The sequence below is a fragment of the Sebastes fasciatus genome, chromosome 22 (assembly GCF_043250625.1).
Source record: "Sebastes fasciatus isolate fSebFas1 chromosome 22, fSebFas1.pri, whole genome shotgun sequence".
Classification (NCBI taxonomy): Eukaryota; Metazoa; Chordata; class Actinopteri; order Perciformes; family Sebastidae; genus Sebastes; species Sebastes fasciatus.
In genome coordinates this window covers 12,325,357-12,338,199 of record NC_133816.1, presented here as the reverse complement: position 1 = coordinate 12,338,199, position 12,843 = coordinate 12,325,357, and the positions used below count along the sequence as shown (strand labels likewise).

Below are 12,843 nucleotides of genomic sequence, written 5' to 3'. Positions count from 1 at the left end.
TTTACATCCTGACTAGTTAGTCCAGTGTTTACCAGTAAGAAGGTAGCAATTTAATAGCCATGCATTTCAAAAAATAAAAACCTGCCTCCACTTATCGCTCTATCACAGCTTTTTAAATGACAAAATTATAAGAATTGTGGTGTTTTGGGGGATTTTCACATCTGGTTTCCTTCTCTTAAAACACAACATCTGGCCTGAATTTAATTACATTGAAAATCTTTAACTTTGTGACTGCTAAATATTAAGCGCAAGGCCTTTTTTGCCACTTTAAAACACAATTGAACAGTCTCTTCCTAAGTTATATCCACTTTATAGCAGAATCAAATTGATATCCTCAAACATCTGTGACCAAAAAAAAGGACATTTGCTCACATCATGTGTATTGTCCACCCAGCTTTACATTAAAGATTAAACATGGCTCCGTCACTGAGCTCTCTCCCATTTGCTGCAGGATTAAAAACCAGTTTAACACGGCCCAGAGACCATTAAACCCATAGCTTCTCCATGGAAGGGCTGCGAACAACAATAGGCTGATACAATGGCAGCGTGTACGTCAGCTGCACTCAACTCAGGAGGGACTGTGGAAGAGCTTAAAGTGACCACACAGCATGGCGTCCTAAAATCTGCTCAAGTCACACTGTCAAACCTGTCGGAGCAGGCAGGACACGTCCAGGAATGTGTGAAAGTCTTTTATCATGCAAGAAAAAGGAAGTAGTTTGACACATTTTCAGGGGAAATGTGAGGAAAACAGGAGCCAAAATGTCCATTTAATTACTAAGAGGTACACCTAAAGAGCCTCTTTCTCCTCTTTAGACAGGAATAAACAGGAAAAAACAGCAGTTTCTCTGTGTGACAGTAGATTCACACAGTTTTCAAACATGAATTAATCCTAAAACAACACACACATGCAGGAAAAACAAGTTCACAATAAGAGCTGAAGCATCCCTGAACATCTATGGGCAAACTGATCACTGTGTGTGTGTGTGTGTGTGTGTGTGTGTGTGTGTGTGTGTGTGTGTGTGTGTGGCACCCCCTCCTGCTGTGTTACCCTGTAGCTGGGAGCCACCTGCTGGGACGAAGAGGAGAGGTAACGGATTACTCAGTAACGCGTTACTGCAGCGTGATTACTGAACGCACAAAGAGTTGTAGGTTTCCTCTCATGATGCTGCAGCTACTAAGAGGCAAAAATAAGTTTATATACTTGTGGTTTGGCCACATTTTGAGGCTCCAATATCATAATGAGGTTAAATTATCCATTTATTTAGGCCTATTTTGATTATTTCAGGCTGATCTGAAGTATAATTTGGAGGAAAAGTGGCTGTTTTCTTCTTCTGCAGGTGGAACTTTGAAATATTTGCACTTTTTTGACGGAGCATTAATGTTGAATATTAACTCATTTACAAGTCTTGGAGGATGAAATTGAAAAGTAAAGAAATGCAGACTAACGTAATTTAAATAATTACTGACTAATATATGAGATATACATATACATACATATATAAGATAATATATGCATCTGTTTATATCATGTTTATTTTTTTGTTTAAAGCTTATTTTGTATATTGTATATTGGTAGAAATTCAATTTCTTTATTCTTATTTTATTCTAACGTTTTTATCTATTCTTTTGTTATTATACTGTTTGACTTGCACCAACAAAACCAAAGCAAATTCCTAGTGTATACCTCTTACACCTGGCAATAAACACCATTCTGATTCTGATTCTGATCTTATTAATGTTTGTGTTACTTCTGAAGCAAGTAAGAAATAAGCAGTATTTTTCTTTTCCAGATCAGCAGCAGCTGCCTCGGATGAGACTCCATCCAGCTGGACGCACCTTTATGCAGCTTTTTCTTCTTTTTTTTAACCTGTTTTCTTATTTTACACATATTTGTCCTGTTTATTGAACAGCTGTGGGTCTTTGCTGACTTAGTTTTTATCAAGAGAATAGTTTTTGGAGAAGAAATTGTGCGCAATGGTCACCAAAAATCCTCAATTTAAAAAATAGAATTCAGGTTTTATGTTTAATCCAAGTTATGTGCGTCTCGGCGAGACACTTTGGAGACAAAATATTCAAATTATTTCTAATATTCTTATTTTCAGACATCACTCAAGTTGTCTTTAAAAAAAAAAATCCACTTTTCTTTCTATAATTCTGTCATAAATTTTACATTTTAGCCCCTTTTTTGTATTTTGCGTGCGTGTATGTTTCTGCTGCCTCATTGCCTCAGTGATGACCAGTTTGAATACCTGACCAAACTAATTGGAGTTACATTATGGGTCAACGACCAAATCCCCAAACATTGTTAAAAAACACTTAACGATCCAATCTCCCATGTTACTGAAATTAGTATTTGTGTTTCAGAATCAGAATCAGAATCAGAATCAGAATCAGAATCAGAATGGTGTTTATTGCCAGGTGTAAGAGGTATACACTAGGAATTTGCTTTGGTTTTGTTGGTGCAAGTTAAACAGTATAATAACAAAAGAATAGATATAAACGTTAGAATAAAATAAGAATAAAAAAATTTAATTTCTACCAATATACAATATACAAAATAAGCTATAAACAAAATAAACATGACATAGACAGATAGTGTAAATATTGCCGGTGTGCAGTCACAGATAAAGAGGCCTGTCATGGTCATAAATAAAGTTTATAAAAAAAGGTGTCAGATGATGTTTTAGGTGCTAATGTTTCTGAAACCAGAAGGGAAAGTTCACTTGTTTGATTTGAATTGAAAACAAGTTGTTGTTTTTTTTTTGTCAGATTTTTTGGTTAAAATTCAAGTGTAAGATTTCATTATGTATAAAGAGTTGAGTGGGAGTTTGGCACAACGAAAGTTGGAAGGCGCAGTTAGTTTTACTTTATAGCTTATTAAGGTTTATTAAGTAACAATGAGTAGCCAGACAAAACGAAAACAGATGATTTTCTGTTTAAATTTTCATCATACAAGTAAATATTTCGATTGCAATTTCTGAATCTAATCGGAATAAAAGAGAGAAAAAGTTTGAGCTCGAAAAAAAACATTGAAAAAAGACCCACAAACTCGAAGTTATTCCAGGTTTCAATGCCTTTTGTTGCTTTGAAATGAAGCGTATACAGCCTCCTTTTGCTCCAAAACCTCCAAAACCTCCAAACCCAACCAACTGCAGAAAAAGAACAGTTTTTCAACCCCCAACAGAAACCATGTAGCTTTAAAAACCTGGAGAAAACTGTAATAGATAGATAGATAGATAGATAGATAGATAGATAGATAGATAAGATAGATAGATAGATAGATAGATAGATAGATAGATAGATAGATAGATAGATAGATAGATAGATAGATAGATAGAATGGAGCTGCTTTAGTGGTCTGTAAAACCTGTGAAAACCTTGAATAGTGAACTAAAAAGCCCTTCAACAAACACTGTATAAATCACCTGAAACCAACAAAACAGCACAAACAACTCACTTAAAAAGGACCTACAACTTTGAGAGAGCCTCCATCCATCTTTCCTTTTGTGATTAGCCTTGAATGTTGCATTTGCTTAAAAAATATGCTCCAATAGAAAAGAGATAATGAGAAGAAAAGAGAAGTAATGCCAACTAAAAGCCTTTCGATCACGCGTAAAAGCTGCCTTTCAATGCCACATTAAGGAGATTCAGAGCGAAAAGGGTTCAATATTTGACGCCATTACTGAGGAGACTTTTATTATTTACATTTTTGTTCTCACTTGAAGGTCAGGCAGTTTTTCCATTCAGCCAATCCGCTGCTGCCCAGAGTCTCCTCAGCAGCAGCAGCAGGAAGCTGAGGCCCTCCCATTAACACCCCTAGTGTCAGCACTAATGAGGGACACAGTGGCTGCTCTGTGTGCTCTCACACACACACACACACACGCACACACACACAGAAACCTTAAACTGAAACATGAAAGTCAGTAAATAAAGGTGTTATTCTCTCTGTTACACATACATTTTACATTATAATTCAATCATTCTAGTTATTTATGCTCATTAAAGTCACAAATTCTTTAAAAAGGGGAATTTATCACCTTGTTATAGCTAATTTTAAATAACAAATGGTCTGTTTGTGTGCTTAGAAATAACACCTGTTTGATAATAAATGTGAGTCAGATATGATCAGATATGATCAGTTTGACCAGAAATGTTCAGTGATGTTTCAGCTCTTATTGTGAAGGTGTGTTTCCTGCATGTGGGTGTTGTTTTAGGATTACTTCATGTTTGAAAACTGTGTGAATTTAGTGTACCACAGAGAAACTGCTGTTTTCCCTGTTTATTCCTGTCTAAAGAGGAGAAAGAGGCTCTTTAGGTGTACCTCTTAGTAATTAAATGAAAATGTTGGCTCCTGTTTTCTTCACATTTACCTGAAAATGTGTCAAACTACTTCCTTTTTCTTGCATGAAACACACACTCACACACACACACACACAGATATTAATGTTGGTGTACTCCACAGTGATGATGCGTAAAGCTGCTGCAACAAGTGTTTTATGCACAAGAGGTGATTTAAGTCTGCAAAAGGCCTCCAATCAAAATACATTTCAACCTACTTTCATTTTATTTCCTGGATTTATTTTCGAGGTTTTCGTTTCTGAAACCTGTCACCATCACTACATCCCATAATTATACCCTTTGTTTTGGTGACGTCTATATTGACATGTTAGTTAGTTCCTTATGATGTGCGCACAAATATCCAATGCACTCACAGACACTCACTTAGATCTGTATTTGGAGACTATATGGCTCCAATAATAAGTGCACTGTTATAATACATAAATAAAACACTCCAAGAGTTCAGCAGCTCGTCCTTCATAGCGCCACATTGCGTAAAATCATGTAAAAATTTGATAAAATGCGCAATATATACACTTCTCGCACGAATGGCCTCAAAAAAAAAAGTCTGAAATTGACAAGATACAACACCAATACGCATATTATTCTATAAACCTGCAGTATGTTGACTAAATCACATTTATATTGGCTATAGGTGAACGTCAAGTTAAGATTTGTGGAAAACTATACTTTACAAGTGCAATTACCTCTGTTTACATTACATCTATTTTTACATTTTATACTTCTAGTGTAACACTTCTGTTTATATTTATTTATTACATCTACTTTACCTGTTTTATATTGCTTTATAACTGTGTGTGTTTTACCTGTTGTATGTTTTATCTGCCTCGTTTAATCTTGTCAAGTATTTGTTTTAAAGCACTGACCAGAAGTGGCAACTGTGAATCTCGTTGTACTTAATATAATGACAATAAAGCTCTCTATTCTATTGTATTTATTCTATTCTATTCTATTCTATACGTGTTTTAATGGTGCATAAATAGACGATTCTTTTGTGATTTGTAGGTAAAAAAAACAACGAATTAAACCTGCAGTTCAGTGCATTATTACTGCATGAGTAAACGAGATAGAAAATCATAGTTAGTCTACTTCAATAAACATAATAATATATAAGCTTTAGTCTGCAGTGTGTGAGTGATGACGCACATAATACACACATAGGGGTCTATTTCTATTATTATTATTTAAGTAGCCTTCAACCAAGTAACCTATAATGACGAATAAAATTAGTCTGCTTTTTTGCCTTTTTGCCTTTTTGCAGGATTCAGGTGCAACCACTACGCATGACTTATGCTCCTGTCACGCGCATGCAATAGCCTATTATACGCAATTATTATTTTTCTTATGTAAATGTGGACACATTTTTGATTTTTTTAAAAGAACCTGGGCTATACATGAATTATCTGACCTATATAAATACACTGACTTATTATAAAAATGTAAGACTATAGTCATAGTAATGTAGTGTATAGGCTTCATGCAACATTTAAGGCCTTTATTGGCGCGTGCGCAAACCCCTGCATGGGGCTTATTTATTTATGGGTGACTTTTTTATATCTGTTTGTGCCGCAGTATACACCTGAATTAACATTAAGCATCATAAAAAAACTATTTTCCAAATGATCCTATTTTGAACTGAATTAGCTGCCTTGCTTCTTCAGAGTATGTGGTTGTATAGTTTTTCGGATAAAATGTTACTTTTGTAAAAGGCTTCATCACAGGCATCCAACTGCATCCAAAAAAAATTAAAACAAAAATAAAGTCCTTCAGTGTCCCTTTTGTGCCATTTTTTATATTATTCCAGTGGGTTTGTTTTTATATTGATACCAATGTCAGAATCATGTAAAACAACTTAATCAAATCTTTCATCAAATAAAACCAATGATGTTTATGTTATATTATGTTGCTTGTTATTGATGATGATATTCTTATAGATGCTCCTTGTGTAAAGCAAATTCCCCCCTAGAGGCAATAAAGGTTTCATTCATTCAAAATCTTGTAAACATGTTTCAGCCTGGATTTAAGACCCGGATGTGTCCATTTAAGGAGTGTTCTGGGCGGAGCTTCTTCTACTCCTCCTCTCTGATTGGCCGAGGAGCCAATTAAAGGCCCACAAACTCACCTGTGACTGAATCATTTGAAAGATCGTAATAAGCTACAACCTTTGAATTTGGTCAATAAATAAGATAAGCTAACACTTTATTATTAAAATATATTTCCATCTCCATCCTCTTTCTTACCTGTGTTTCCGAGAGATTCAGCTGCCTCGCGAGCTCGGTGCGCTCGCGGCCCACCACGTACTGGCACCGCTGGAACTCGAGCTCGAGCCGGTACAGCTGTTCGGCAGTGAACGAAGTCCGCGTGCGCTTCGGCCGGTCCAGGTCGAGGCCCTTCGGCAGCACGATCTCACGGATGGTGCCTTTGGCGTCTGTTAGAGAATAAAAACAACAAAATAAAGTAATTTTTTAGAAGCAAATGCAACAACAACTTCCTGTTTACATAAGTTCAATAATAAATAATAATATATTTATTTATATAGCACTTCTCAAAACAGATGTTACAAAGTGCTTTACAAGACAATAAAAGCAGATAAATAGAGTAAAATATATGGTAACTGTTAAAGCAGAACATCACAGAACAATCCAATACTAATAGAGGTGGTAAAATGGTAGGACAAGTTGATAAAATAAATATACAGTATAAAATAATAATAATAATAATAATTAAAAAAATGTATATAGCACTTCTCAAAACAGATGTAGCAAAGTGCTTCACAAGACAATAAAAGCAGATAAATAAAGTAAAAGATATGGTAACTGCTAAAACAGAACATCAGACAATAAAAGCAGTAAATCAAATATGGTAACTGCTAAAGCAGAACATCACAGAACATATCAATAATAATAGAAGTGGTACTTGGTGGTAAAAAAAAGTGTTTTCAAAAGTTTTTTAAAAGTGGATACAGAGTTAGATGATTGTATCTCTATATAGGAAGTGCATTCCAGAGTTTGGAAGAAAAGCACTCAACTGAGACTATTATTATTATTATAAACTAAAATATCTAAATGGAATCACTTCCAATAGGTTAGAAACAGATAAACATCTCTTTAAGGCTGGAGTGAATCTATAGACTACATAGTGCCAAACGGATGTAATATTAATGAGTATCAGACTAATGGATTTAAAGAGAAAGACATGGATGGTTGCGCGTCTTTGAGATAAATGTGTTGTGTTTTTATGCACCAAATATTTTGAACAAGCTCCCAGAAACCTGGAGGACCAACTCCAACTCTTTTAAATCAAAGCTTGAAACTTTCCTGTTTGCTGCTGTCTTTTATTAAACCAGATAATGATCTTATATACTGCACTAGAGCTTTTGCTCTTGTGTGTTATATTCTATTTTAGCTTCTATCCTAGCTTTTATTTTTAGCTTGTTTTTATTTTCTAATCTTTAATGTTTTTATAACTGTTTTAATTATGTCTTAATGTTCTTTTGCACTTTGTCGCAATGTTTAGATACATTTTCTTTTTTTTCTGTACTGCTTCTTTTGTATGTATTTCATTTCTTTCTATTGGATTGTTTTCCACTGTTTGGTTAGGTTTCTCTGCACATTTTGTGTACTTCCTGTTGTTGTTTAACTTTTGTTGTATTTTTTTAATTATGTTAGTTTAGATCTTTCTTCCTTCTATGTTATTGTTTTTTTTCTCCTGGGGTTGGGGGGAGATCCTTTGTATAAGCCTGTGGCTTCTTGACCTCTCCTGACACATTTCTTATTTGTTTTTCTCATTGACTGGATTTTGTGCAGTTTTATATATGTGCAAATAAAAAATAAAAAAATGTTCTTGAATGTTTATGTAAAGCACTTTGAATTTCCCTGTTGCTGAAATGTGCTCTACAAATAAAGCTGCCTTGCCTTGCCTTTTAGCACAACGGAGTGTTAATAACACGCTTGTGCTCTGTGGAAAAAAAAGGCCAGTTTGTTATTATGTATGTACACAAGTGTGGTGAAAATAACACTTTTCTGTAATTATGCTTAAATTACTGGCTGGTATAAAAAAAAAACTCATATAGTTTGCCATTATTATACTCACTATAATCTATATTCAGTAGCTGAATGTATCAAATATTATAATCGAACGCGTAAATCCTCGTTCCACTAGCTGCGTAATGTTGCTCCACGTGATTGTAGATGCAGACTATACATCAGTTTTGAGTACTTAAACATGAAAATATCTAGCATCTGTATAGCTAGAATACTTTATTAGAAAAAAACACATTTTTTAAAATTATAAATAAGGGGTGATTAAAATACACACACACACACACACACACACACACACACACACACACAAGGAGAATTCTGCTCAGTTTTGCCCCAATTTCTCTCCATCGGAGTGAGTATGAGCACTGGATATCTGTCCTGGGCTATTAAGGGTTTTCCAATGAGTGGCGTTGCAAAAAAAAAAAAGGTGGCACAGCTTTGTTTATGTGGATTAAGTGCCAATCAAATGCTTCACTCTCTCCTGTTTCTAAAGTTAGAGGTCTGTGCGTCAGTATCTATCCACAACAACAATAACACTGTGGGTGAGTGTTGTTTTTTGGGACAAACTATGATTAAATATTGTAAATGTTTTTGGTTAGGCGTGGTTTTGGTAGGGCTTATTCGTGTTATTTTATTTTTCTATTTTATTTTATTTGTAGTTTATTACTCACTGCAGGCTATCTGATATTAATCTCACTTGATTTATTTTAAGAATTTGCTGCTTTGATAATTTTTTATACATATTGTAATTTTTTTTGGTTAGGCGTGGTTTTTGGTAGGGCTTATTCGTGTTATTTTATTTTTCTATTTTATTTTATTTGTAGTTTATTACACACTGTAGGCTATCTGCTATTAATCTCAGTTGATTTCTTTTAAGAAATTGCTGCTTTGATAATATTTTATTACAAAGATTGTCTGAAAAATCTGAACTTTTTAGATAGAAGAACAAAAATGTATATAGGACGTCATAGGAAACATTGAAACATACATTTTTTTTTTATCTGAGCTGTACCAGTGTTTGTTGTTGGGGTTTTTTTGGTTTTTTTATTGTGTTTGTGAAAATAAGAAAACCCAATAAACATATTAGGGGGAAAAAAATAAAATAAAAAAAAAGATAGAAGAAAAAAAACTTGAGAGCACGAAAACAACATATATTAAAAAAATTGAGTGCATTCAGATATTAGAGCGATATCCTGGATGGGTCATTACACCCAGAAGCCCTCGAGTTATTGTCTACCAAAAAAAAAATCACAATCTTTACTTTAATTTTGCTACAATCGACCAATTCTGGAATTTTAAAGACGCGTTCCATTCGATAGAATCTTCGTATTTTTTGGCTCCACTGAATATTTGTTCGTATTTATCACATTGAATGGAAGCGCAGAGGCCAGACAAGTCCTCCTCTTTGTCCAGGGTTTTTAGGTCATAAAATATGCAATTCAATAAAATATGAAGAGCTCTGAATTAAATATGAAACAAAACTGATTGAACCGAACATCCATAGTGTTTCTATAGGAAGGATTCCGGTTAGAGTAACCAAAACTCTGAGGTAACTTAAGTTTATTATTAATTTTATTTATTTTTGTTAGCTATAAAAGGAGATTTGGACATGTATTAAAGGCAGATCTTCGCTTTAAATCACGTATTTTTAAAGCGTGGTACAAAAAAAAATATCTGAGGTACAGCAGGTGTAGAGGAATGATATTTCATTAATTTATTCAACCTTTATTTTAACTCGGAAATACATTGAGGAAGAGAATCAGTGCGTAAAAGGTAAAATTGTGGGCTGTGTTTTGCCACATAATGGGAATTAAAAGAATTAATAAAATGCAGTAAAATAAATCAGTTAGAACGCCCTAATCTGCATTATTTCAATCACAGTATAGACAGTTATTCTTCAGTGTTTGGTTATAGCCTACAGGCCTTTGAAGCTACGTTATGAAACGTACCATGATGTCTCCATCTTTAAGCACGCGTAAATTGTCGCCAGGCAAATAATATTCTGCACCAGAGATGCTATAAAAACCTTCATAATATTTGTTTATTTGTTTAGCACAATTTAAGACTATACAACATAACAAAAAAAAAAAAGAATAATATAAAGTGCAGGAAGAGGCAAAAAAAAAACACTGGGCTTATCTGAAGCCTCCACCTAGAGACAAGATTAATATAAAGAAATAAAATGACTACATAATATAAATATTCAGACATACATTTACAGATTTTCTTCACTGGCCCCAGAGCAATAAAAAAAAAAAAAAATAACAGCTCAAACTGTGATGGAAACATTTGTGTGAGCAGAGGAGGAAACTGTCGCAGACATGCTGACCTCTTGGTGACCTCTCTGCAGAAAAACCCAGAGCATCCAGCAGGCTTAGCTTCAAAAACAAATCCTGACAGTATAGCTGTACAGTAAACCTTCACCAAAACACACACCTCCTCCTCTGGAGAGACACCATTAACCAGCGACTGATGCAACACTGTATGTTTTACTCAACTACCTTTGTTTACATTTATTTATTTATTACATCTACCCCAAAAAAGGCTAGTTACACATTAATGCAGCAAAATAAGTTATGCAATTATAACATATTGCAACTGACAGATCATCACATAATAAGTACTTCTTTATGTATATTTTACTATTAATGTTTACACAACAAGTACACATTTAATTGTTTTATTTTAACATTATTGCTCCGTTTACTCAAGTAAACGATCACAATAGTTTCCACCACCATTTGTTATAAGGGGTTAAATAAGAAACTACTGTGCAATATATCCTTGATGCAATATACACCTCAAGTGCAACTACCTTTGTTTACATTTTATTTATTCCATTTACCCATCTACCTGTTTTACAAGTGCAATTACCTCTGTTTACATTACATCTATTTTTATATTTTATACTTCTAGTGTAACACTTCTGTTTATATGTATTTATTACACCTACTTTACCTGTTTTTTTATTTGCTTTATATAACTGTGTGTGTTTTACCTGTTATATGTTTTAACGGCCTCGTTTAGACTTGTCAAGTATTTCTTTTAAAGCACTGACCAGAAGTGGCAAACTGTGAATCTCGTTGTATCTAATACAGTGACAACAAAGCTTTCTATTCTAGTAGAGACTATATATGAACACCTGATCTCATGTGAAAAAAAACAAGAATGCATTTAATTTAAAAGAAGCTGTCTTAAGTCTCTCTCTCGCCATTTTTCCTCGTGTGTCTCCTCCCCTCACCTTCTCTGTGTGATTTACTATTTTAAATTTCTCGTTTTATATATATTTATTGTACTATTCTCTGGCTAAACGAGCTGCCTTTTGTGTGCCACAGATACACGTTCAATAAAAAGATCAAACTAAGCAGCCTGCAACCATAATATTCACAACATCCGCCTACAACCGAGGACTGATAGGCCGGCATATTGATTCTGTCTACAGTAGAAACAGCTACACACCGATGCAACAAATATTGCACAAAAAATACCAGTTGCAATTTAAAATTTGCATTTTTCTTATGCAACTGAACTGAACAGTGCAATCTGCTGAGTTTCTGTTCTTGGAAAACATTAAATAAAAAAATCTCCTTCGTGGAAAACTTCACAATGACTCACATTCATATGTCACACATAATAATATATTTTAAATTCTCTATTTTTTTTCCCCCTCATTGTGTGCTTCTATTTACGTGCTTATATAAGTATTGCAAATGTCCTGAATGCAAGTAACCTTAAATAACCTCCAGGTTTAGACAGATTTATGCATGTTTTCTTTATGTTATTGGACGCTTGAAGCTTCCCTGTATAAGTATATAACACACATTTCATTTTCCATAATTTAACGTGCAAACATACATTAAATACAAATGTTTTAAGGCTATTTAGACTTAAAATATGACTCCAAAACCATCTATAATTATACAGATTTAAAAAAAAAATTTAAAAACACACCAGTGTTTGCTGTCTGTGGTGATTTTATCTTAATTTTCTGGATTTGATTTTATTTTTCTAACCTCTCATCCAGAGGCTGCAGGCCTCCTGCGATGGGGCGTGGACACTCATATTAAATTAAATATTATTCTCATGTTCATTAGCATAACGTTGGCACACAAAGACTCCCACACACACATCGCTTTATCGATGGAGAGCTGAATGATGTTTTCTTTCTTTCTATGAGCTTCTTTTGTTGATAAAAGCGACACAAACAGCCTGAATTTCTCGTAATTATCTTCCTTTGTTATCTTTTCTTTCCTCCGGTCTGATTTTCAACCTTCAGAGAATTATTCACTATACATGTGTGAGACAAATAATAAGGCAATGTATTAAGACAAGTCATTGTTTTGACTTCTAACCTGACCTATCCATTTGTTCTAAATGAACCAAAGGAGTTGTCACAGACTGTGCCAAAATATAGTGTTTTAATTCTATATTGCAATACATAG

At 34.1% G+C, this 12,843-nt stretch overlaps 1 protein-coding gene across 1 annotated transcript in view; it reads right to left on the bottom strand.

The window, feature by feature from the left end:
• vax2 (ventral anterior homeobox 2) overlaps positions 1 to 12,843 on the bottom strand; it is a 35,952-nt gene that overhangs the window by 22,242 nt on the left and 867 nt on the right. The window contains exon 2 of the mRNA XM_074623966.1: positions 6,599 to 6,786. Within this exon, the coding sequence (XP_074480067.1) occupies positions 6,599 to 6,786 (188 nt within the window). The remainder of the gene's footprint in view (positions 1 to 6,598; positions 6,787 to 12,843) is intronic.